The sequence below is a fragment of the Littorina saxatilis genome, linkage group LG17 (assembly GCF_037325665.1).
Source record: "Littorina saxatilis isolate snail1 linkage group LG17, US_GU_Lsax_2.0, whole genome shotgun sequence".
NCBI lineage: Eukaryota > Metazoa > Mollusca > Gastropoda > Littorinimorpha > Littorinidae > Littorina > Littorina saxatilis.
Window position 1 is genome coordinate 39316641 of NC_090261.1, and position 27283 is coordinate 39343923.

The 27283-nt window shown below is 44.9% G+C and overlaps 1 protein-coding gene across 2 annotated transcripts in view; it reads left to right on the top strand.

Annotated features, from left to right (window-relative positions):
• The window catches only part of LOC138952476 (probable G-protein coupled receptor 75), a 33080-nt gene extending 16376 nt beyond the window's left edge, over window positions 1–16704 (top strand). For both annotated transcript variants that reach the window (XM_070324153.1, XM_070324154.1), the window contains exon 2: window positions 12895–16704. In XM_070324153.1, the coding sequence (XP_070180254.1) occupies window positions 13556–15403 (1848 nt within the window). In that variant the 5' untranslated portion in view covers window positions 12895–13555 and the 3' untranslated portion in view covers window positions 15404–16704. The remainder of the gene's footprint in view (window positions 1–12894) is intronic.
• Window positions 16705–27283: the final 10579 nt, after the last annotated feature.

A 27283-nucleotide genomic window follows, 5' to 3' on the forward strand; every position in this document is an offset into this window, starting at 1 on the left:
ATACCGAAGTCCGGCCTTTGTCGAAGATTGCTGGGCCAAAATTTCAATCAATTTGATTGAAAAATGAGGGTGTGACAGTGCCGCCTCAACTTTTACAAAAAGCCGGATATGACGTCATCAAAGGTATTTGTCGAAAAAAAGAAAAAAACATCCGGGGATATCATTCCCAGGAACTCTCATGTAAAATTTCATAAAGATCGGTCCAGTAGTTTGGTCTGAATCGCTCTACACACACACACAGACAGACAGACAGACAGACAGACAGACACACACACACACACACACACACACACACACACACACACACACACACACACACACACACACACACACACACACACACAGACACACATACACCACAAACCTCGTCTTGATTCCCCCCTCTACGTTAAAACATTTAGTCAAAACTTGACTAAATGTAAACAAGTCGCGTAAGGCGAAAATACAACATTTAGTCAAGTAGCTGTCGAACTCACAGAATGAAACTGAACGCAGTGCAACGCAGTAAGACCGTATACTCGTAGCATCGTCAGTCCACCGCTCACGGCATAGGGAGTGAAATTGACAAGAAGAGCGGGGTAGTAGTTGCGCTGGGAAGGATAGCACGCTTTTCTGTACCTCTCTTCGTTTTAACTTTCTGAGCGTGTTTTTAATCCAAACATATCATATCTATATGTTTTTGGAATCACGAACCGACAAGGAATAAGATGAAAGTGTTTTTAAATTGATTTGGAAAATTTAATTTTGATAATAATTTTTATATATTTAATTTTCAGAGCTTGTTTTTAATCCGAATATAACATATTTATATGTTTTTTGGAATCAGCAAATGATGGAGAATAAGATAAACGTAAATTTGGATCGTTTTATAAAAAAACATATTTTTTTTTACAATTTTCAGATTTTTAATGACCAAAGTCATTAATTAATTTTTAAGCCACCACGCTGAAATGCAATACCAAAGTCCGGGCTTCGTCGAACATTACCCGACCAAAATTTCAACCAATTTGGTTGAAAAATGAGGGCGTGACAGTGCCGCCTCAACTTTCACGAAAAGCCGGATATGACGTCATCAAAGACATTTATCAAAAAAATGAAAAAAACGTTCGGGGATTTCATACCCAGGAACTCTCATGTCAAATTTCATAAAGATCGGTCCAGTAGTTTAGTCTGAATCGCTCTACACACACACACAGACAGACACACACACACACACACACGCACATACACCACGACCCTCGTCTCGATTCCCCCCTCTACGTTAAAACATTTAGTCAAAACTTGACTAAATGTAAAAAGGGGGAAAAAAGAAAGAGTGGGTTGTGCAATATGATGCGATACAAGAAACAACATATCCAATGAATTTTTTATCGTGATTTTTGAAAATCTTTTATCTTCATTCTCCACTTTGTTGACTAACATTAAAAAAAAAATCATAAGTCAGCAAAGCAAGGATGTCGTGTGGCTTAGCCATTCGGCAAAACGCCGACATTTATATCAATTTGCTGAAAACTGTGCCGTCATTTCGGCAAGGTTGCCACCTTCATCAAAACCAGGGGATGTGCGACCCCAAGGACTGCCTGAATTGTCCAAACGTTTTTAACATTATTATGGCTATTTTGTCGAAGAAAATAAATCAGCAGCATCGTGAGTGAAGTTATCAACAAGAACCCAGAAAGCAAACTGAAGACAAAACGCGAGAGGAGTCAAAACAGCCAGAAGAAAGGCCAGGAAACAGGGAAGAAAAGAAGAGAAAGGGAAAAGGAAAGAAAGCATTAGGTGTACATGCTGAAGTGATGGGGAGATTTGCGTGGAAATGTCAGCGCGCCTGTGATGGTGGTGTCGGTACCCAAAGTCAACATGGCCCCCGCGGTGGCTGCTGCACTTTCCCTTGCACCCTCCGTCCCCCCTAGGTCCCTCTCGCTCTTTGCTGCTTCTCTGGCCCTTTGTTGTTGACGTGTTTCTCGTGTTAGCTGGCTAGTCCCTAAGTCTCACTCGGTAAACACCAAGTCCCTAAGTCGATGCGAGATGATGTGTTTCGTATGTAAATGGCTTGTCCCCACCTTGGAACCGGTTAGCTCTCGATATCTCGATATCTCGATCTCGATCTCTCTCTCCCCCTCTCGCTCTCTCTGTCTGTCTGTCTGTCTGTCTGTCTCTCTCTGTCTCTCGCTCTGTCTCTCTCTTTGTTTGACTGTCTGTCAGTCTGTCTGTCTGTCTGTCTGTCTGTGCGTCTCACTCTCTATGTGTCTGTCTGTCTGTCTGTCTGTCTGTCTGTCTGTCTCTCTCTGTCTCTTTCTCTCTCTCTCATTTTGTAAACAGCGTCTAAGTATCTAGGTCGATACTAGCTAAAATGTTCTTCTTGTCTCGTCTAGTACAAGTATTCAACGACAGATTTACAATGCTGCCATGTCGATTCTCAAGTTGTTAATGTGTTCTTCGCGTAAATCAGTAAGTTTTAACTACAACAAGTCGGCTCTAAGTCTCTTCCTTTCACTCACTTTTAGACAGCTACTCTTTGTGGATACTATTTTCAATCATTTCCGCCATGATGGCGATGGCTTCAGGTGATTAGAGTGAAGGGAGGCGACCCACTTCCTGTCTGGGAAGGTGTGGGTTTGCCAAGACGGTGTTGACCAAGACCAGTGCCCGTATGCTTATGGGGGAAGTTCGCGAAAACTCCCGAAGTTTTGAGTGACATCGGAAGAACTTGCTTCACTTTCGTATGCATGGGCCGGAAGAAGGGCTTACTTCGAAGCAAAGCGAGGAAGTAATTGATGGTAGTTTGCGACAACTTCCTACGTTTTGCGCGACATCGGAAGTACATCCTCAATTTCGCATGCATGGGACGGAAAAAGCAAGCGAGGAAGTAAGTGAGGGTAATTGTACTACAGCGAAACCCAGGAGTAAACACGCTGCTTCCAAAGTTTCTCAGTGCAAAATAGCAGGGCTTTTCTTCGGTTTTTCATATAAAACCGATCTAACACAAATGAAAGTCCCAAAGAGAGAAAATAGAAAGAAAAGTCGTATCTTGTGCGTGCATTTCGTGTAAATTTTCCTGAATACAAACCTGAGTTGCCAGCTTTGACTTTTGTTCGTTCTGGGTCACTGGCCACCACTCTTAAAATTTCATCCCCGCTTATAGGGGGGTGGGAGGGTGTTTCTATGTAAATGGGCGTCTTTGTGTGCATGTGTGAGTGTGTGTTTGTGTGACAGTGTGCGTGTGCGTGTGTGAGTGTGTGGGTGTGTGTGTGTGCGTGCGTGCGTGCGTGCGTGCGTGCGTGCGTGTGTAGGTGTGCGTCTGTTCATTCATTCATTCATTTGCTGTGCACGCGCGCACATGTGTGTGTGTGTTTGTGTGTGTGTGTGTGTGTGTGTGTGTGTGTGTGTGCGTGGGCGTGTGTGTGTGTGTGAAAGTGTTTGTATGTATTTGTGCGAGTACCTGTGCGTGCGTGCATGCGTGCGTGAGGGTATAATTGTGCGTTTGTTTGTGTGTGTGTGTGTGTGTGTGTGTGTGTGTGTGTGTGTGTGTGTGTGTGTGTGTGTGTGTGTGTGCACCCCCACCCCCTCACCCCCCCCCCCCGACACACACACACACACACTATTATGAGCTGATTATTTGCGCCTCAATATTTTATTTATTTTCTTACGTTTTATGTTGTTTGTTGTGATTCACCACACCCGAGTTTCTCGAAATTGAGATAATAAAGTGTTCTATGTCTAACACACATGCACACACGCGCGTAGGATAAACAAATCCAATCTTGACTTTCAACTTTGCATAAACATACATCCTGTTCACAATTAACGAGGACAAACAAAATGTACAAATTCGGACACACATTTTCCCAATTAATAAGAAAGTCACTGAACTTATCTTCGTTTCACTACACCTTATATCTTGATTCTCCAAACACTGATTGATTTCTGCCTTTTCAAATTTACCAGTAACCCAAACGTTCGCTCTAACCAACCTATTTTGTCCAAAACAGTTTTACCGATACACAATCATAAAAAAAGAAGAGGTTTAACATAACCGACTTCGCTACCACATAAACAAAAAAATGTTTTATTCTCCCCAACATTCTGGTGAACAAAATCATTATTATAGACAGTCATTCAATTTCATGACAATCATCACAGCTTTGAGCCGACCCTTTCGTTCAACCAGGCAGAAGCAACAACTATAGTAAAAGCTACAGCGCGATCAACGTTCGCCCATTTACGAACTCGCGATGAGATTTGTTTCCTCTGGTCACCAAGCCTACCGTTTACAAACGCATGCGCACTAATTGGGATTCCCCCAATTTCCTCGACCTTGACCTCAGAACTCTCGAAGCCACTACTTCGGCTTTCAATTTAGCTCTTGCATACCGAGTAGCTGGCAACTTTGCTTCCGAAGTTCCCACTTTCAATGTTAATTTGCAGGGTCTCTCACTTGACATCATTTACAACGATATTGCTTCTTAAATGTCCTTACCCATCCAAAAGAAACCTCCAACGCATACTACAATTGCAGGACATTCCTGTTTTTAAGGCAGCTCATTGGGAAATGAGCTCAGACAGAATATCGAAGACGTGAAATGCGTCAATCGAGCAACTGTCGTAACTTGGCTACAATGAGACGGTCGGCTACCTTGCACCATAGACACAAACTGTGACATTCTTGTTTAATTTAGGTGAAATGCTTGAAACAGAGTGGCTCAAAAGCGACAGTTCGATCAGTTACTAACCGAAAAAAACGTGCTCGAGTCATTCGGCGAAGGTGGCGAGCTTTCAAACCATCACGACTGAATAACTCATATTACATCTTTTCATCACGCTTTTTTTCACACGAGTAGCATGGTGCAGTGGTTACGGATTCGGAAATTCGATCCGGCGCTCCGGGTTCAAGTGCAGCTGGGAGCACAAAATTTTTATTTTTTTTATTGATCTTTTTCTTTATAGGCCTCAATTGCATTCGCTGCAACAACCGGTTTTTGTCTCTGTGTTCGTTTTTTTTAATTGCGTAAAGAAACTGTCCTATGCTTTCACAAAAAAATCCAATCTTGACTTTAATATAAAAAGCAGGAAAAAAGAACAGAAAAAAAGATCAATAAAGACGGATGCTCCCCGAGAGGCGAAAAAGAAAGGGTTGAAGCCGGCTGCATGCAACTGATATTAAAAAAAAAGGAGAACAAAAGTTCAACATAATCATCTATTTTTCTCCCGAACATTCAGGTCAACAAAGTCATTGTCATAGCTAGGCAGTCATTCGACAATCATCACAGCTTTGAACCGACCCTTTCGTTTAACCATTCAAAAAACAACAGCAATAACGCTGTTAGTACTACAGCGCGCTCAACGTTCGCCCTTTTGAACTCGCGATGAGACTTGTTTCTTCTGGTCGCCAAGCTTACCGTTAACAAACGCATGTACTAGTTGGGATTCCCCCAATTTTCGCGACCTTGACCGAATACTCTCGAAGTCAGCACTACGGCGTTCATGCATAGGGAACAGCTAGAAAAGTTAACTTCGGGAGTTCCCACTTTCAAAAGAGGCCTCTACTTCCAGTGTTTCTGACTTCCAGTTCATGCATACGGACCCAGGAGGGAACAAAACAGGGTGGTTGTTTTGTTAGCTGTTGTATCTGGCGAAGGAAGAAGAGGGTTAAGAGGGTAATCACTGCGTTGAAGGCATTGTCGCTGTGATTGTATTAGCGGTGCGGGTGTGTTGATTAATAAACTCGCTAGACACACACACACACACACACACACACACACACTTCTGAAGGATCCCACGGATGCTGTGTTGGGTCAGTGTCGCCCAACCAGGATGGAGCAACGCCGATTGTCGTGCGCATCACGCATTTGAAGGCACAGTCCTTCCCGATTCGGCTCACAGTCTTAGATCTGGCCAGGCTTTTGCATGGTGTAAGGCTATCTCTCCACTTGGACACATACCTCAAATCAACAACATGGACGCTTGTTGTACAGAGTAGGAATGTTTTTAATGAATTAGTTTCTAAAATGCTGCTAACACCAAAAGCAAACCAACACAAACAAGCCAAAAGTGTGTATGGTATTGATATAAGCTGATATATATATTTTGAGGAGTTTTCTTGGCGGTTATATAATTATGGCTTAGGGATAATTATCTTACCATACCGTGCAAAAAGAAAGTATAGCCAGGCCCTGGCTGCCTCCAAAACCACCCCTCCCCGGTTTCTACAAAACTGCTGTCTAGGATTCTCTCAGTGCCTAGTGCGCGGTAGTGAGGCGTCTCACTGTCTCACCGCACGTGATGCACAAAGAAGAATCTCAGCGGTTCCGATTCGCTTCCAGCCCAATTACTGCGATCCAATTGACCTTGTTCTTTTGTGTCATCTTTAGCCGCCTTTTTGTGTGTGTGTGTCTCACAACGGTGCCTTGGGGTCGGGTAGGATTTTTGGTTGGGTGGCTGTAGTAGCACGGGTACGTGTGTGAGAGGGGGTAATGGCTTGAGGATCGTCTTTCTGTCACAATCATCTTTGCTACTCATCGCACCGTGCGTCTGTGACATTGCTACCTCTGATCTGATGGTGGTCGTGGTAGTATACTCTGTGTGTGTGTGTGTGTGTGTGTGTGTGTGCGTGTGTGTGTGTGTGTGTGTGTGTGTGTCTGTCTGTCTCTCTGTATCCCCCCTCATGCGTTCACAAAGAATACATTTTGCATCGTAGTGTGATTTATTATTTATTTGTTTTGCGAAATATATATATAATTATATATGTTTTTTAAACCAAAAAAACAACCCATGGTGGATGGTGAGGGCGCTGGCTAAAAGCACAGTGGTTACAAGGGAGGCGATTGAGGTTTTATGTGTCTTTTGTTGAGGTTCTGTTTCTAAGAGGACAAGAGAAAAAGGTACTCGAAATGGGATAGTCATACATGTATATAAGAACCCTTCAGAAGATGCATACGTATATGTTATTCAAGTTCTGTCACGTTGCAACTCTCTCTCTCTCTCTCTCTTTCTGTATCTCTCTCTCTCTCTCTCTCTCTCTCTCTCTCTCTCTCTCTCTCTCTCTTTCTGTCTCTCTCCTCTTGCACGCGCGTGTGTATGTGTGTGTGTATGTGTGTGTGTGTGTGTGTGTCTGTGTGTGTCTGTGTGTATGTGTGTGTCTGTGTCTGTGTGTGTGACGTCTGTATGACAAGCGAGGGCGTGGGGATGGGAGCCGCCGGTTTGGGGAGAGAGACCCCGTGCCCTTATTAGAGACGGGCTGTCAAAAGCCTGGTTGGAGGCATGAGGCAATTAGTTCATATTTCAACACGGCTTTTGTTGCAATCCCTTTTGACAGCCAGGCCCTAATGATGGCGGCTTGAAAGAGGGCTTGGATGGAAAAAAATCCGAGACGAAAAAGGTAAACTCTGGTTAGTTATAGCGAAGGTTTGGGATAGGGACTCGGATCTGACGGCGTGGCGGGTTGTAGAAGTTGGGAGCTGCACTTTGTTGCATTGTTTGCCCTGAGCTGATTGGCCCCGCTAGAGTTACCTTCCCCCAGACGATCTCTGTGTTCGTTCGGTCGTCTCCCCTTGCGCCCCGACCAGAAGCCGCGCCGAAGACAAATATTTTGAGAGAGGTTGCTTTGTGTCGCGGCAAAAAGGGACCCGTGAGGGGTACAGGGCGGGTTGGTTTGTGTCTGTCTCCAGGCTGACTATTGGAGTTTTACGTCTTCTTGGGACAAATTGGCCTACAGTGGATCCCACTTTTAAGACTGACTGAATTGAAGTCGGATACTATTCAGCTGGAACTGCAAGTCAGGAAGAAAACATAAACAGAACGCAGGATGGCTTAAAATCATCTTGTACACAAAGACAAATTCTGTACGATTTTGACTCGACAAACATTGTCAAAAAACTAAGATATCCATGTGAAGATATCCCCCCCACCCCCACCCAACCCCTTCAGGTACACCTCCACCCCACCCCTGGTCCACATCTGTGCCGCCTCAGTTATTAAAGTAGGGGGTAGAGACTTGGTGGAGTACTGTGCTGTTCATTTTCTGTCGTTAGTGTCTTTTACATTCGAGCTTTTCAGGCGTGAAACGCGGCCTTTTTAGCCGAACAACTGCCTGTACAATGAAAGAGGCGGGGAAGTTGAGTTAATGCATTTGTCACTGGAGAACTAGGGGGCACACTTTCTATAGAGTCAACCGTATGTCGTGAATCCCTAGTCTTCCTGTGTCCTTATTGGTTCCTCTGAAGTTCTTCGCGAAAATATTATTTTAGTTCTGTCGTATTAGGCTACTTATGTATTTATTAGCTGGTATAACAATGTATCTCATCATTCCATTGGATGTCACCGTTTGCTGTTGCTTTCGTCAGAGGGAGGCGAGTGTAAAGACGGGAATATATTGTTCGCCAGTAGCCATATTTATCAGAGATAAACTTATCAACGGGCAGACATTTTAGCTAATGGAGGATGTGGCTAGCTCCCCCCCCCCCCTCTTTAGTTCTGTAGAGCAATTTTCTCGTCACTTTCGTTTCTGGGGACTAGTGGTGTTTTTTTTAGCACTGGGAATCACACAACAAATTGTAAAAACAGTAACTTCAACCCTCATTCTTCCTCTTCTTCTTCTTTCTCTTCTCGTTCAGTCTTTATATTCCCAAGAATAGGCCAAGCATAGACAGAATTCTCCCAGAAGGAAAGAGAGAAAGTCTCCGCTTTCACCGACGGGTGCAAGGGAAAGGTGAAGTCGGTAGAATGCCTAGCTAATGAAGGGCTGTCAGCCGTCTGTATAGAGCTCCAATGGACCCGAACCGCAGACCCTGTACACCCGAACCCTGCCCCCTGGGGCGGCACTGTGGCCCGGCGGACAAGAGCCAGGCGGCGGGGGAGGACAGAGAACAGCAATTTGCTGGCATACGGGGGCCTGTAAGGACTGCGAAAGACGCCCTATCGTATTGCTTTTCCCCCTGCTTCTTATTCTGTATGAAAAGAGACCCTCTTATGTCTTATTCCGTTTTATCCCTGTTGTTGCTATTCCTGTGTCTTTTTGACAAAAAAGAGAGACCTATTTACAGTCTCCTCTATCATTCAGGCTCACCCCTGTTGTCTTCCGTGCGTTTTTGACACAAAAGAGAGACATATTGACTGTCTCCTGTCTTATTCCGGCCCACCCCTGTTGTAGCTGGTTCTGTGTCTTCTGCGTTCTTTTTACACAAAGAAAGAAAGAACTATTTACTGCTTTCTTTCCCATTCAGGCCCACCCCTGTTGTTAATGTTTCCGTGTCTTCTGAAAACTTTTAACCAATTTACTGTCTTCCATATCATTTAGTCATCCCGGTCCTGGTGTGAGAAAAAGAGTCATCTTTGCTGCTTTATGTCTCTTTACTGCCTTATGTCTCATTCATTCTACTTCTGTTCACGCTGTTCGGTGTTGTCAGACCTTTGCCGACATGCAGACCATCCGCAATTCCCAGACTGACCAATCTCGGCTTTTCTGCCCCTTCAGTGGTTGATCTCAAAACATTTTCTTCTTGGTATGATTTTTGACACTGTTCGCTGCGACACGTGTATATCTGGACCTATGTGAGAGTTCCTGCTGTGGTAGTGAAAAGAGTGGAACACAAACTTGCAGGGTATTTTTCTTGGTATGCTTTTTGACACTATGCGTTGTGTCGTGTATCCAGACCTAGATACATGTTAAAGCTAAGGTAGTGAAAAAAGTAGGACACAAGCTTGGAGGGCAATCTTCTTGGTATGATAATTGACACTGTTCGCTGGGTCGTGTACATTGAGATATAGATCTCTGTGGTCGTGTATCTGGGCCTGTGTGAGAGTAACTGCTGTAATAGTCAATATAGTGGTATACAAGCTTGCAGGGTACTCTTCTTGGTACGATTTCGTCACTATTCGACGTTCGGTGTATCAAGACCTATAAGAGTCACTCCCGTGGTAGTCAAAAGAGTGACACCCGCTTGCAGTGTAATCTTATTGGTATGATTGTTGACACTGTTCGCTGTGTCGTGTATCTGGGCCTACGTGAGAGTTACCGCTGTGGTAGTCAATGGTGTGGGACACAAACGCGCAGGGTAATCTTCTTCCCATGATTTTTGACACTGACGTGGGAGGAGAAATGGAAGACGCAGTGGGGAGCAACATTACTGTCTTTTCAAGGGAACTGGGGCTTTGAGAATCTCCATTGTGGCTGATGATGTTGGTGGGCCTGAGAGAGAGAGAGAGAGAGAGAGAGAGAGAGAGACAGACAGACAGAGAGACAGAGAGACAGAGACAGAGAGACAGAGATAGAGAGAGAGTGAGTGTGTGTATGTGTGTGTGTGTGTGTGTGTGTATGTGTGTGTGTGTGTGTGTGTGTGTGTGTGTGTACATGAAACATGCGTCTAAGTCCTACCGTGTATTCGCAAAGAGAAGTAAAAGCCAGAGATTAGGGGTTATTAGCTCGTCAACCACCGAGACATTTTCTGAATGTCGTGCAGCGTATCGTCTGAAAGGGAGATAATGATTGGCTTTCATTCGTCATTTGCGTCAACTCAGCGCATTTTTCTTTACAAATCTTCAAACCTCGTAGAATAGGGCTGACATACAACATTTCTCATCCGTGCACAAAGTAAAGTATACATGTTCCTCCCTGTATTTTTTTCGGTTCAGTCTGTAATGCATGACCGCGAAGAAGTCACGCATGTACCTGGTCAAATTGGGAGAAAATATGTGCGTTCACTAATGGAATGTAATGGGTCGTCGCTTTAGGTGGGGTTTGGATCGAAGCGACCTGAAAATATCGCTAGTCATAGTTTAGAATTTCACGAAAAAGTAATCATGTATGGTAATGGCTACACGCTACATTCTTTTCGGTAAAACTGGATAGTATTGTCTATATACATATATTTATTCCCCCCTCTGCTTCTTTACCTCTGTAAACTTGTAGGGGTAGTTATTTTTCGATAATGACCCAGCAACCAAACAAATAACGACCCAGCAACAGCCTGAATCCTCGATAGTGCAATGGGTTGAGAGGTTGTTCTGTTTCGGTACTACTTTTTGCGACTGAAAAGTTCCGAACGCTCTAATGTACGAAGTATACATCTCTGGAGCAAACAATACAAACATACCGCATTTAAATTAACAACTACAGGCCTGAACACATGAATCTCCATATAAAATCCATGAGTTCGGTTGTTTTCTGAATCTCATCTGCTGTGCTCAAGCCGTTCATCACAAGCAATTTCCCAAGGCAAGTAACTCATACTTTGTCTAGCGACAAGAGTAGTTCCCCTTCTTTTCACTCAGTTCCTTCGACAACAGACTGCAATCCGACGGTCAGTTTTCAACAATATTTCATTTAATAAACAGATCACACGCAACCAAATGCACACATCTCATCAATTTAAACAACATAAAGGGGTTTCATACACTATTTTCCCCAGAAAACTGAACTTCATACAGTTTTTAACGTTGGAACACGGGTGCAAAAGTTCGTCTGCTAGTCCCATTTGACGAAAAAACATTATCCAAAGCGATACCAAAACATATACAGAACACACAATATCTGCCTTTGCCGCCACAGCAGAATAACAGCATATCTGTGTACTTGATTTTAGCCCAAAATAGGAAAACTGACAAGAAGTGTTAACAGAATGGAATGATTTGCACGGAACTATACAACCGCGCATTAATCGATCGCCTGCGCAGGTTGACTGGTTGAGAGAATAGGATTCGATCAAACTTTCGCAAAAAAACTCCTCTTTTCTTTGAATAACTGAAGAAAGGAGGAATAAAGAGGTTACACACCTCGTCTCAGTGATTATAAAAAATAATGGTCTCAGTTCGCGGTCATGAAAAAGCTCGCTAAAGCTCGCATTTTTCATGATCCGCTAACTTCGACCATTATTTTTGATAATCACTGAGACTCGGCATGTAACCTCTACATATATATATATATATATATATACTTGGCAAACGTTTACCTCAACTGCTACTGTGATTAAGTGTAAAACGCTTGTGGTTATTGTGTTACTTCATAAAACTACAGTAGTAGTATACAAACTACTAGAACTGCCGCGGCAGCAACAGCAGCAATAACAACAGCTATACTACTACTGCTACATATGGTAATTACTACTATTACTGCGGTTAATGCTGCTTGTACTGATCACTGACTACCCAGGCGGGGATGTAGCTCAGTCGGTAGCGCGCTGGATTTGTATCCAGTTGGCCGCTGTCAGCGTGAGTTCGTCCCCACGTTCGGCGAGAGATTTATTTCTGAGTCAACTTTGTGTGCAGACTCTCCTCGGTGTCCGAACACCCCCGTGTGTACACGCAAGCACAAGACCAAGTGCGCACGAAAAAGATCCTGTAATCCATGTCAGAGTTCGGTGGGTTATAGAAACACGAAAATACCCAGCATGCTTCCTCCGAAAACGGCGTATGGCTGCCTAAATGGCGGGGTAAAAAACGGTCATACACGTAAAATTCCACTCGTGCAAAAAACACGAGTGTACGTGGGAGTTTCAGCCCACGAACGCAGAAGAAGAAGAAGAAGACTGACTACCCATACATTAAATGGGATATCAATTTCAGGTAGTAATCCTCGGAATTTGACATGATTGTTCATTATCCGACGTTTATCTGTTAGTAAGAATACTGTGGCGCGGTCTCGTGTTTACAAGCTGTATGTCAGTGAATGTCATTTTTCATAGTCTCATGTTTACAACTTGTACACCTCACTCCTTTGTGCACTTACACTCTGTATAAGTTCTCTTTCCCTTACCCTTATTACCCAAGGCGGTGTCACGACCTGACGAAAGCGGGCTGTGGCAGGCGGGCTTGGCAGCCATTGTTTTTCACCCTTTCTGCCGGTGCACGGCAGCGTGGCTGCATTTTATGCCTCACTGACCTCCTGTTTGTCTCGTGCAGGTGGGCACCACGGGGACAGACGCTGCAGGAATCACCGACCGTGGAGAGGCGTCGCGGGTGTGTGGGCAGTCAGGCGGAACCGGGTGCTGCCACTACTACTACGACCTGTGACAGCCCAGCGGAGCACCCGTGTGTCGGAGTCGGGTGGCAGATCGGGTGTCAGTGAGAACACGGAGACTGACGCGAAGCAGCTGACAGAACGGCTCGTGTTTCTTCAATGAGGACGCCAATGGAAGCTATTTTCACTCGTCGGCTCCAGCCCCAAGTTTTTCTTCTCTGATTACTTGTCTGAAACTGGGGTAGACAACACACTTCGAAACTTGCTAAATGTAGAGTTAAAGCCTGGGAGGTTATACCCAAAAGCTGCTTGTTTAATCATCTCTACCGCCGCTACCGGTGACGTCATTTCTTGCGAAACTTCATTCAGTGGACTGTACAAAAGTGTTAGTCGTAGCTGCTCTACATAAGAAAACTCCACTCATTGAAGTAAATGAGAACAATTATCTCGCTTATTGTAAGAGCCGTGCACGATGGCCTTGATCCTGATCGGACCAGGCAGTGACCTTGAACTTGAGAATGGCGACTCGCTACCGTGACTTTGAACGCATTCACAACGTGGTGACTTGAATTGATAGCACTGTCTTTAATCTTCGCTGCTCCCATGCACACACCCGAGAGGGGAGCGGAGGAGGGGATCAAGGAGGAACCATATCATCTCGTCATGGGTGAGTGGAGCTGGGAGGCGGCCTTCCACGGCTCAGTGCACACGGCCACGCTAGCCGTGGCCACAGTTCTTGCCCTCTTCGTTCTCCTCCTGGGATCCTTCGGCAACGGGCTGGTGCTGGTCTCCGCGCTGCGACGCCGCAAAGTCCGCACCAACTTCGACCTGCTCATCCTCAACTTGTCCACAGCAGACCTGCTCCTGTGTGTCTTGCTGGCTCCGCTCTACCTCTACACGCTCTTCGCCGACCCCCCTTCGCCTAAGGTGTTTTGTGGGTCGCTGCTGTTCGGTGGGACTGGCTGTGGCCTGCTCTCACTGTTGTCCATAGTGGCTGTGGCGATCCATCGTCAGGCTAGAGTGGTGGGCAGGGCGAAGCGGTCCTTGACGTCTCGCCAGACAGGGCTGGTGCTGGCGGCGGTGTGGGCGCTGAGCGGGGCCGGGGCTGTAGGTGCCACGCTGCACGCTATGCTGGACTGGAGAGACTCTTACAACAACTGCCAGGTGCTGCTCTACAGCCGCGACCCCCTTCTCCATCGCTTCACCCTCTTCTTCCTCGGACCGCTCGTCGTCGTCAGCTTCATCGTCATCGTCGTCTCCTACGTCGTCATCGCACGCGCGGTTCGAGCCCAGAGCCGAGCCCGCACTCAAGGGTTGCCGGCGCTGTACCGCTCGGCCCCAATCTACCGCAGTGCTGGTCTGGGTAGACCGCTGGACCCTCTGGTTGACAAGGCAAACACCAAGCAGGCAGAGCCTCTCGTGTTGGAAAAGACCCTGTCGAAACCAACAGACTCGTTGGGTCAGGAGAGGACCTTCTCTAAACCCACAGACCCCTTAGTTCCCAGCAAGGCCTTTTCTGCAAAGCAGACCGAGCACCAGAAAAGAACTTCCAAGAAGAAGCATAGAAAGAACCCCGCAACCACCAGCGATGGTGCGAGTAGGCAGTGCCACTGCTGCAGCTGCCAGGCGGCGTTAGAGCGAGAGAACAAAGCCGTGACGATGTGCCTGGTGGTGATCCTGACTCTGGTGCTGTGCTGGAGCCCGCTCCTCGTGTCGCAGTTCATCGAGCTGGCCACGGGGCCGTCCATCATCCTGCTGCAGGTCAAGCTGTGCGGCATCGCCCTCGTTTTCCTCAATAGCGCCCTGGACCCCTACATGTACGCGCAGAGCCAGGGCCACAGCAAGTCCCGCTACGGGCGACTCTTCTGGGACGTCTTGCGCTGTCAGTGCGCCAACCCGGGCAGGACTCGCTTCAGGACTTTGAGGGCGAGGCCAGTAGGCCCGGGGCCTCCCAGGTCGTCCTTGCTAGAGGTGGACACTCCTTCTCTCCTCGCAGTTCCCCCGCCGCCCCCAGAGCGAGGAGTGGGAGGGGTAGCGGTAAAGAACAGGGAGGGAGAGAGAGGAGAGAAGGGTGGTAGGGAGTTTCTCGTCGAGGAGGGTATGAGGGTCAAGTGTGGTGTAGGTGAAGGACGGTATCCACTGCCAGGTAACGATGCCCCGTCGCCTGGCAACCAGAACCAGAAGTGGCCGCGAAAGCCTGCAGGACAGCATGGTGCTTTGTGTAGTAACAACCCTGTCAGTGTGCTAGGCCTGGGAAACTGGCAGACTGTGTTAGACCAGAGGACACACTTTACCACCAACACCACCACTACTGCCACCAACACAGCCACTACTGGCTGCAGACATGTTTGTCGGACGAAAGACGTCATGCGTGATGTCAAAACCTTGGTGCACAAGTCGTGTTGCCATGCCGGCCACGTGCCTAGTGATCAGAGTTTGGTGGAGTCATGACGTCCTTGGTGTGACGTCACAAACGTTACGTAGGTTCCCAAATCGTGCTGCCGCGCCAGCCACATGCCTCGTGACTGAAGTTTGGTGGTGTGACGTCGTTGGTGTGACGTCACAAAACCTAGCTTTACCAGCCTTGTTGCCGCGCAAGACCAGAGTTAGAAGGAGACGAATGTGACATCATTGATGCGACGTCACCAATGCGTCACGCGGTACACGCTTCATGGGGTACCTCTGACATTAATGTGTGCGCGAAGTTGTTTTTGGAAATACTTTTTAATCTCTGAGGTGCAATTGAGGGGTGAAACGTTTAGCATGTAACTTTGAGTAAGAACGCTGAGGATTTGTATTTGAAAAGTGTTTTTATCAAAGTCTGGATTTTATGACAACGAGCGCCATTTTAACGTGCAATAGAATGACAAAATATTGTTACTGGTGTGAAATGACATCTTGTTTTGAACTGTTTTCAACAAACCCTTTACATGCATACAGCACGTGCATTACATCATAACCTTAACAACAATTCAATGACAAGCAACTGTCCTAATGAGAATTTTTAAAAACAACTTTTCCTGGTAATTTTCTTGCCCTATTGTTAAAATGTTGTAGCTCGAATTTTGTAATCCAAATTAAAGTATTTTTTGCTTTTTGTCATATTTTTGTCATATTTTTTTCACTGCAAGGTTAGATGTTACTCTGTGAGTGAATGTTATCAAAGTTTAAAAAAATAAACACCTACAACTGGCAGACGACTTCCTCTCAGAAGATAGACGTTTTTTAAGCCAAAGATGAAAGAAATCTTCTGCAAGGCAAGCACTAAGTTTTAATATCTAAGCTGGCTTTAGTGCACATACACTGACCATAATTATGCTTGAATCATATTTTTGATGTGAGTGCGAGTCGGCCTTCAGGTGAAAAGACAAGACACAAAAAAGTGTATGCGTAATTTATGATCTGATGTGATGGTTTTTAACGTTGTTTGAATGAGCTGAAGCGTGGTTTATGTAACCAAGAGAGAGAGAGAGAGAGAGAGAGAGAGAGAGAGAGAGAGAGAGAGAGAGAGAGAGAGAGTTTGTGTGAGCATGTGTGTGTGTGTGTGTGTGTGTGTGCACGCGCTTCAAAATTGATATTTGATTGTAGACGGCTGTTGTGAGTGGGATATTCGTATGGTTCGTTTGTATTGGGCTGTGTACAAAAGAATTTTAACTTCCATGCAAAATAAATTTGTTTGTTGTTGATATGCACAATGTGTATACATGTGTTGCAAAGCAGAAATGTTGATTAAAAATACAGTTGTCACAATTTCTTTGTGTCCAAAAGTGATCATTCTTTGGCAAGATGCGTGAAGGTGTGTGTGTGTGTGTGTGTGTGTGTGTGTGTGTGTGTGTGTGTGTGTGTGTGTGTGTGTGTGTGTGTGTGTGTGGTGAATCATCGAGATTTCAAAACAGGCCAAAGATAACTTCATAAAGATGACAAACAGAGATGACTACCACACAATGTCCAGAGAGCAGCAAGTCAACCTCATCAGGCTGCGTACTGGCCACAACAGGCTCAATGCTCACATGAACCGAAAGTTCAAGCTGGCGCCATCACCAACCTGTGCCTGCGGTCAAGAAGACCAAACAGCGGAACACATCTTACAGCGATGTCCCTTACTAGATGAGGAACGAAAACAGGGCCGGACCAAGTTCGTTTGAGGGGGGGGGGGGGGGGGGGTTCCAACTGAAGGCAGGGGTCCAAAGTCCACATTTTTTTCTTCTGAGAGGTACATTGGATGGCCAGGGGGGGGGGGTTCCGGAACCCCAGGAACCCCCCCCCCCCCAGATCCGGCCCTGGAAAAGAAGTGTGGCCGTCACCAACTCCCTTGCAGACCAAACTATACGGCAGTCGACAGGAGTTGGAGAAAACGACAACATTTATCACCAGTGCTGGACTGATCGTGTAACCTCTGCGAACGCCAAGAAGAAGAAGAAGACTTCATAAAGATAACTTCATAAAGATAACTTCATATCAGAAACAAATGCAAATTGTTTGTGCATTGCTGATCTCTATCATTTATCCATCTATCCATCCATCAAGACAGACAGACAGACCTGCAAACTCGCAGAGATAAATTATTTTACCAATGATAAAAACATTTACTCTCAGCACCAGCTTTCAGATAGAAGAAACGACCGACAGACACACGGCGAGGTAACAGGGGGAGATACCAAAAAAAAAAGAAGAACGGGTATGTCTCGCAAAAAGAGCAGATAACAAAATAAAAAATATAAAAAACGAGCGAGGTAAAGCAAAAAACAAAACAAAAAACCAGAGAGAGAAAAAAACCAAGAAGAAACATTGGGCCGGCCAGTCACACACACTGCAACGACAAGCCTTTATTTGATCGTGAACTGTCTGTAAACGCATCTCCCTAACCTCTCTGCAAATGTTTGAGTTAGGCTTGGGCTGTGACGATGCTAGGGGAACTGACTCGACCGACGAGAAGTTGTTGTCGGTGGTTTTGTGGCCTCTGGGTCGTAGGTCCCCCCTCTTTATCCCCTCCCCACTTTCCCCCTTTTTATATTTAGTCAAGTTTTGACTAAATATTTTAACATCGAGGGGGAATCGAAACGAGGGTCGTGGTGTATGTGCGTGTGTGCGTGCGTGTGTGTGTGTGTGTGTGTGTGTGTGTGTGTGTGTGTGTGTGTGCGTGTAGAGCGATTCAGACCAAACTACTGGACCGATCTTTATGAAATTTGACATGAGAGTTCCTGGGATTGATATCCCCATACGTTTTTTTCATTTTTTTGATAAATGTCTTTGATGACGTCATATCCGGCTTTTCGTGAAAGTTGAGGCGGCACTGTCACGCCCTCATTTTTCAACCAAATTGGTTGAAATTTTGGTCAAGTAATCTTCGACGAAGCCCGGGGTTCGGTATTGCATTTCAGCTTGGTGGCTTAAAAATTAATTAATGACTTTGGTCATTAAAAATCGGAAAATTGTAAAAAAAAAATAAAAATTTATAAAACGATCCAAATTTACGTTTATCTTATTCTCCATCATTTGCTGATTCCAAAAACATATAAATATGTTATATTCGGATTAAAAACAAGCTCTGAAAATTAAATATATAAAAATTATTATCAAAATTAAATTGTCCAAATCAATTTAAAAACACTTTCATCTTATTCCTTGTCGGTTCCTGATTCCAAAAACATATAGATGTGATATGTTTGGATTAAAAACACGCTCAGAAAGTTAAAACAAAGAGAGGTACAGAAAAGCGTGCTATCCTTCTTAGCGCAACTACTACCCCGCTCTTCTTGTCAATTTCACTGCCTTTGCCGTGAGCGGTGGACTGACGATGCTACGAGTATACGGTCTTGCTGAAAAATGGCAGCTACTTGACTAAATATTGTATTTTCGCCTTACGCGACTTGTTTACATTTAGTCAAGTTATGACTAAATGTTTTAACATCGAGGGGGGAATCGAGACGAGGGTCGTGGTGTATGTGCGTGTGTCTGTGTGTGTGTGTGTGTGTGTGTGTGTAGAGCGATTCAGACTAAACTACTGGACCGATCTTTATGAAATTTGACATGAGAGTTCCTGGGTATGAAATCCCCGAACATTTTTTTCATTTTTTTGATAAATGTCTTTGATGACGTCATATCCGGCTTTTCGTGAAAGTTGAGGCGGCACTGTCACGCCCTCATTTTTCAACCAAATTGGTTGAAATTTTGGTCAAGTAATCTTCGACGAAGCCCGGACTTCGGTATTGCATTTCAGCTTGGTGGCTTAAAAATTAATTAATGACTTTGGTCATTAAAAATCTGAAAATTGTAAAAAAAAATAAAAATTTATAAAACGATCCAAATTTACGTTCATCTTATTTTCCATCATTTGCTGATTCCAAAAACATATAAATATGTTATATTTGGATTAACAACAAGCTCTGAGAATGAAATATATAAAAATTATTATCAAATTTTTTTTTTCGAAATCAATTTAAAAACACTTTCATCTTATTCCTTGTCGGTTCCTGATTCCAAAAACATATAGATATGATATGTTTGGATTAAAAACACGCTCAGAAAGTTAAAACGAAGAGAGCTACAGAAAAGCGTGCTATCCTTCTTAGCGCAACGAATACCCCGCTCTTCTTGTCAATTCCACTGGCACTGCCTTTGCCACGGGCGGTGGAGTGACGATGCTACGAGTATACGGTCTTGCTGCGTTGCGTTGCGTTCAGTTTCATTCTGTGAGTTCGACAGCTACTTGACTAAATGTTGTATTTTCGCCTTACGCGACTTGTTACATTTAGTCAAGTTTGGACTAAATGTTTTAACATAGAGGGGGGAATCGAGACGAGGGTCGTGGTGTATGTGTGTGTGACGTGTGTGTATGTGTGTCTGTCTGTGTGTGTGTGTGTGTGTGTGTGTGTGTGTGTGTGTGTGTGTGTGTGTGTGTGTGTGTATGTCTGTCTGTCTGTGTGTGTGTGTGTGTGTAGAGCGATTCAGATTAAACTACTGGGCCGATCTTTATCAAATTTGACATGAGAGTTCCTGGGTATGATATCCCCGGACCTTTTTTTCATTTTTTCGATAAATACCTTTGATGACGTCATATCCGGCTTTTTGTAAAAGTTGAGGCGGCACTGTCACACCCTCATTTTTCAATTAAATTGATTGAAATTTGGCAAAGCAATCTTCGACAAAGGCCGGGGTTTGGTATTGCATTTCAGCTTGGTGGCTTAAAAACTAATGAGTGAGTTTGGTCATTAAAAATCGGAAACTTGTAATTAAAATTATTTTTTTATTAAACGATCCAAAAACAATTTCATCTTATTCTGCGTCATTTTCTGATTCCAAAAACATATACATATGTTATATTTGGATTAAAAACAAGCTCTGAAAATTAAAAATATAAAAATTATGATCAAAATTAAATTTCCGAAATCGTTTTAAAAACTAATTCATCTTATTCCTTGTGGGTTCCTGCTTCCAAAAACATATAGATATGATATGTTTGGATTAAAAACACGCTCAGAAAGTTAAAACGAAGAGAGGTACAGTAAAGCGTGCTATGAAGCACAGCGCAATCGCTACCGCGCCAAACAGGCTCGTCACTTTCACTGCCTTTTGCACTAGCGGCGGACTACGTTCAGTTTCATTCTGTGAGTTCCACAGCTTGACTAAATGTAGTAATTTCGCCTTGCGCGACTTGTTTCTCCCTTATTTTTTTGGAGAAAGTGATGATGGTTGTTGCAGTCTGTTCGTGTACTATTCAACTGTCCCAGGGATGTTTCTAACAATTAGTTTTTGCTGAAATAGCCATTCAAGTTCCATTTTTTTTGTTTAATTTAATTTTTTTTGTTTAGAGTGTCAAATTTCCCCCATCGTGAAAAGGTTTAAAATGACGGTGAAGTTGTTGGCGATTTGAATATGTTTCGGCGTTGCCCACGCATAACGACATTGCTGCGCACTTATGACTGCGATCTCGATAAGCTATCCCTTTTACATTTAGTCAAGTGTTGACTAAATGTTTTGACGTAGAGGGGGGAATCGAGACGAGGGTCGTGGTGTATGTGTGTGTGTGTGTGTGTGTGTGTGTGTGTGTGTGTGTGTGTAGAGCGATTCAGAGTAAACTACTGGACCGATCTTTATGAAATTTTACATGAGAGTTCCTGGGTATGATATCCCCAGAAGTTTTTTTCATTTTTTTCGTGAAAGTTGAGGCGGCACTGTCACGCTCTCATTTTTCAACCAAATTGGTTGAAATTTTGGTCAAGTAATCTTCGACGAAGCCCGGACTTTGGTATTGCATTTCAGCTTGGAGGCTTAAAATTTAATTAATGAGTTTGCTCATTAAAGTTGTCATTAAAATCGATTTTTCGCAAACAGATTTAAAATTGCATCGTATTCTTCATCACATTCTGAATCTAAAAATATATACAGATGTGATGTGTACTCTGAAAATGTGATCACAATTAACGAAAATAGAATAATTAGTCTTACGATTAAAATGTAAGAAATCGATCCAAAAATGATGTCATCTTATTCGTGATCATTTCCTGATTCCAAAAACATATAGATATGATAGGTTGTATTCAAAACAAGCTCAGAAAGTTAACAAGAATACAGAAAAGCGCGCTTTCCTGCTTAGCACAATACGCTACCGCGCTAATCTGGCGTGTCAATATCACTACGTTTTGCACGTGGAAGGTGAGCGATTTCCTTCACGCGGGAATTGACGAAGCTGTACTGTCTTAGTGAATAAATACAGTGCGTTCAGTTTCATCCCGTGAGTTCGACAGCTTGACTAAATGTAGTAATATATTTCGCCTTACGCGACTTGTTTTATTTTGTGGACCAGCAGTATCATACGTTGGGTCTGTTTGCGTCGTAGGATTCCGTTATTTTGGGTTCAGTTTACAACAATCTTGTCCCAAGAAATCATATTATCCATCAAATACCAGAGTCATTGCAAAGATTAGATGGTTTAGTGTGCAACGTCATCGCGGCAAATAGTTGGGAAAGTGCCATACTCATTCTGCTTGTGAGCGTCCTCGTTTCTAGTTTGGTTGGTTGGTTGGAATCCTTCTCCCAGATAGTTTGTCACAGACAATTTATTTTCACTCACCCCCCCCCCCCCCCACCATCTCCCCTGCAGTACACCTACTGTTTGGTGTGCGATTTCATCACGAAGCAGTGGACCTGACTTCAACAGTACCATGCTCAGGTTCTCCCTGAATCCTCAGTGCTGGGCTAATTTAGGTTCTTCTCACACCTAATTTGTCCCCACAAAGTTAATATCCCTGCCGCCCTCCCTCTTCAATCTTGCCCTTGTCTGTGTTAAAAAACAAAAAACAAACCCACATCTTTGTGAAAGGCCCGGTCACACAGCCCAAAAGTCGCGTAAACGCATGAATCACGCATAAAATTTGGTTGTGCGTGCTTGTCGGTGGAGAATTTGACCATTTTCGCTGATTTACGCGATGAAAATCACCGATGAATTGCGGAAGAACTACGGAAAGATCACGCAAAAATCACTAACAAACCACGCACTACAGCGCATAGGCACGCAAAGGTCCACGGAAAACCACGTATTATCTGCGCACTATCACTATTGAACTGCGTATGAATCGCGCATGATTCGCGCATGAACTGCGCAAGGAATGCGCGGCAGCGCGCACGTCTGTTCCAGACATAAACTGATGCAACCGCGGCGCCTTGGCATTCCCGTTTCAACAGTCGCGAACGATCACTGATCTTCCACGCATTTTTCGCGCATTATTCGCGTAAGAACTACGCAAACTACGCAGAAATTACGTAAAACAGCGCAATACTGCGTAAACTCTTACGCGAAGCCGAGTTTTGAGCTGCTCAAAACCTGCAGAGACGAGTTGCCCAGAGCGGTCTGCATTGGGTCGCCCGCAGTGCGCATGACAGAAAGCCGTTTCTTGGGGCAGTGCAGGAAAGCGCTCGCGAAGCACTCAGCGAGCGGCTTTGGGATATGCTCGTCTACCGCGCGCTTCGTTTTCCAAGATGGCGGCGATGTTTACACTGCGATGCCGTGTAGTGTGTCGCGGTCTTCTCGGCGTGGTTTTTGACGTGACTCGAGGGATCTACGGTTTTTCAAGGTTAAGGGACTACCCCAGCTCAATTTCCCATCATAACTACGTTCTTTCTGACGATTTCACTGACAGAATCGTCTGCTAGTTTAAGAAGTGCAACTTTTTTCATATCTCACAGCATTCGTGCCTTCTTCGTCGCCATCTTGAAGCAATTTGCCTCGTTATGATCCCGTTGCATAGACCAATCCAGAGCGACTTTGCTCTGAGCGGGCCACTGTGATTCTGAGCAACGCATGGCTGGAATCGAGTAAAGCGCCGATCCGGCGAACATCGGCGGACAACTACGGAGGTTCCACGTCAGACAAACTGATGAAATGCGCAAATCGCGCATGTATCGCGTAAGGATCGAATTTCGTGCGTGATTCGAATGCGTTTACGCGACTTTTGGGCTGTGTGACCGGGCCTGTAGAACGCTTGGTATGCAACTTAATTAGTGTTGTGCCCAGACACAGAGGACAATAATTAAGTCAGTTTGAAAATAAAGTATCGGTCAAAATGCCCTGGCCACAAAAAAATGTTATATTTGTTGTTGTTGTTGTACCAGAAGACATCCTGTGTGTCAAAGCTATCGGACATTCGATCGGCCTGGGGTCAGAACAATGCGTCAAATAAAAAAAGGTGCGTAAAACACAAAAGACCGAGGCCTGGGAACATCATTGGTCATCACAGGCGATTGGTAATATCGGAAGTACCATGATTGACAGTTGTGTAATTTGGCTCTCGATTGGTTCGAATCCTCACCCTCAATCCACGCACTTCCTGTTCCACCACCGCCACCCACCCCCCACCCCCACCCCCCTCGCACCTCCTTTTCCGATGTTAAATAGTCTTCTCTAAGTCTCAGTCAGTACAGTTGTTAGGACAACTGACAAAAGTCGTCTGCTGTTCATCACCACACGTCCCTTGCGACGTCATCTCATTGACGATTGCACGCGCCACGAGACGGGGGAGACGACTCTCTGGCGACTGAGGGAAACAACTCCGTCTGTGCGTGGAAGTCTCCGTGTCTCTCGGCGGCGACGCTAAAGGTTTGAGTATGAATGGTGCGCGATGGTGACTGTTGACTTGTTCTGTGGCAGCTGCTTGCTGTGTGTTGACTTTGACATTTACCTTGATTGCCTTTTTGGAGGGGCCCTGTGGCTGTCAGCGTCCCCCTCATATTTTCTCGTCCTCCTTGATAATCTATCTCTCATTCTGTGTGTGTCTCTTTCTCTGTGTCTATATTTCTGTGTCTCTCTGTCTCTGTATGTCTGTCTTTTTGTCTGTCTCAGTCTGTCTCTGTCTCGTTCTGTCTGAAGCCGGAGGGAGAGAGAGAGAGAGAGAGAGAGAGAGAGAGAGAGAGAGAGAGAGAAAGACTGAGAGAGAGAAAGAGAGAGAGAGACAGACAGAGAGACAGAGACAGAGACAGAGAGAGAGAGTCAAATGTGTGAATATAATCAGTTATGGACCGCGTTCACAATTGTGTTATAACATTAAGGAAGAAAAGTTAGAACTGCATTAGAAGGTGTGTGTGTGTGTGTGTGTGTGCGTGTGCGCGCCACCAATACTTGCCGCGTGTGGCCCGGGCTGGCATCACTTTAAGACCACAGCCCCAAGAGTCCTCCTCCAAAAATGGTACCCCATACGAAATGAGCACGTTCAGCAAAGTGAGTGTGTCTCTAGCCATATATAGCCCTTCAATACAGTGTAGCAGTCGTCAGAAAGGCGCGGTTCTTTGTCAACACAAGATGGCCGACACCGGCAACCCCTAAGCGAAGCCGTTTGGGGTAAGGGAGCGAGACAAATGCAGACGGCAGTTTGGCGACAAAACATCTTGACCGAGGTGTTTGCGTGTCGCAGATGCACTTCCCTTTAGTGGTCCCCTTTTAGCACGCAGTCACTTCACACCTTGGTGCCACACACACACGCAGGCACGTACGCACGCACACACACGCACGTGCGCACGCACGCACACACACACACACCTGTGTGTGTGCGTGCTTATGTGTGTGTGTGTGTGTGTATGTGTGTGTGCGTGTGTGTGTGTGTGTGCGCGATGTATGTGTGTGTTTGTATGTGTATTTTGTGTGTGTGTGTGTATGTGTGTGTGTGTGTGTGTGTGTGTGTGTGTGTGTGTGTGTGTGTGTATGTGTGTGTGTGTGTGTCTGCATGCGAAGGACCGAAGGAGACACACACGGTGAACGCAGAAACCCTCATACAGCCCCTTTTGCTCACTGCTTTCAGGGCCCGTATGCTTATGGGAGAAGTTCGCGACAACTCCCGAAGTTTTGAGTGACATCGGAAGTACTTGCCTCACTTTCGTATGCATGGGCCGGAAAAAGGGTTTACCTCGAAGCAAAGCGAGGAAGTAACTCAGGGTATTTTGCGACTACTTCTAAAGTTTTGAGTGACATCGGAAGTACATCCTCACTTTCGCATGCATGGGACGAAAAAAGAGTTTACTTTGGAAGCTAACGAGGAAGTAAATGAGGGTAAATGTACTACAGCCAGACCCAGTAGTAAACACGCTACTTCCACAGTTTCTCAGTGCAAAAAGGCAGGGCTTTTCTTCAGTTTTTCATGTCAAACCGAGCTGACGCTCCAAAAGAGAGAAAATAGAGGGAAAGTCGTATCTTCTGCATGCATTTCGTGCAAATTTCCCTGAATACAAACCTGAGTTGCCAGCTTTGACTTTTGTTTGTTGATCTGGGTCATTGGCCACCACTCTTTCATTCCCGCTTATACGAGGGGGTTACTGTGTTTCTATGAAAATGGGCGTCGTTGTGTGCATGTGTGAGTGTGTGTGTGTGTGTGTGTGTGTTTGTGTGCATGCGTGCGTGTGTTTGTGTTCGTGTGCGTGTGTGTGTGTGTGTGTGTGTGTGTGTTCGAGTGTTTAAGTGTAAGTTTCTGCTATTTTTTTTGTCATTGCTTTATCTCTGTGTGTGTGTGTGTGTGTGTGTGTGTAGGTGGTTTTACCGACAAATGGGGACGATTGTCACTGGAGAGCAGTCAAATGGGGACGCTTCCGACAAACGGGGACGTCCCCATTTGTCGGCCCGTGCGACCCCATTTGACTGGATTTGAGCAGATTGAGCGACCCCATTTGACTGCTTCCTAGCATCCCTGTGGACAAACGGACTGGATTTTCACACAGATTCATACACATATTTTAGCTCTGCACTTTTTGGTCTGCTCAACTAAACCATGTGATTTTTATCATGTGACTTCAAATGACTTTACAGTAACTGCTTTCATCAGAATTCAGTTTCTATTCAAATGCAGTCAAACTAAAACATTTATTTGAATTTAAAAAAAACAAAAGTTATTGCATTTAATATATTTTATTCAGAATATTTTGAAAGAGTTCTGATTATTTGATCACGGTTTTTTTTGTATTAAAACAAAAACAAACACAGAAACATATACATTCCTGTAAAAAAAAAATGATTACAATTATTTTGTTATGAGATTTATTTTAGGTTAATTCGAAGTGTTGTGTCTTTGTCATTTGTTGGTTTGTGCAGTGCAGTTGTTTTGTCAGTTATTCTTCTCTTCATTTGTTCTATCGTCTTTCTTCTTCTTTTTTGTGTGTGTATTTTTGTGTTTTTGTGCCTGAAGAAGACCCTTAGGTCGAAACGTCGCTGTTATTCGTTCCGTGTTCGTCATTTTAACGTGAGTACATTGCTTTTTGGTCTCTTTATTGTTCCCTCTCACGTCCAGTCGCCATTGTTTAATACATGTTTTAATGTGTTTTGTATAATCCGGAAGCAGGAGTTTAAAACCTATGTATATATTAAGGGAAAAGTCTGGGTTGTGGCACTCGATCACTAGGTGGGGCACTGCCCTTCGCTCCCTGTTACCCGAGTTCCAATCCTCGTGGTAAGGCGTCCGCCCCGTGATCGGGAGGTCGTGGGTTCGAACCCCGGCCGGGTCATACCTAAGACTTTAAAATTGGCAATCTAGTGGCTGCTCCGCCTGGCGTCTGGCATTATGGGGTTAGTGCTAGGACTGGTTGGTCAGGTGTCAGAATAATGTGACTGGGTGAGACATGAAGCCTGTGCTGCGACTTCTGTCTTGTGTGTGGCGCACGTTATATGTCAAAAGCAGCACCGCCCTGATATGGCCCTTCGTGGTCGGCTGGGCGTTAAGCAAACAAACAAACAAACCCGAGTGCCAACAACAATAGGATGAGCATCAGAAGCGAAGATAAAGAGGGAATTTGTTTCTCTGCGCGCGCGCCAGCAAGCAGGATGTCTCAGAACTGAAGCGGTAATAGTATGATCTA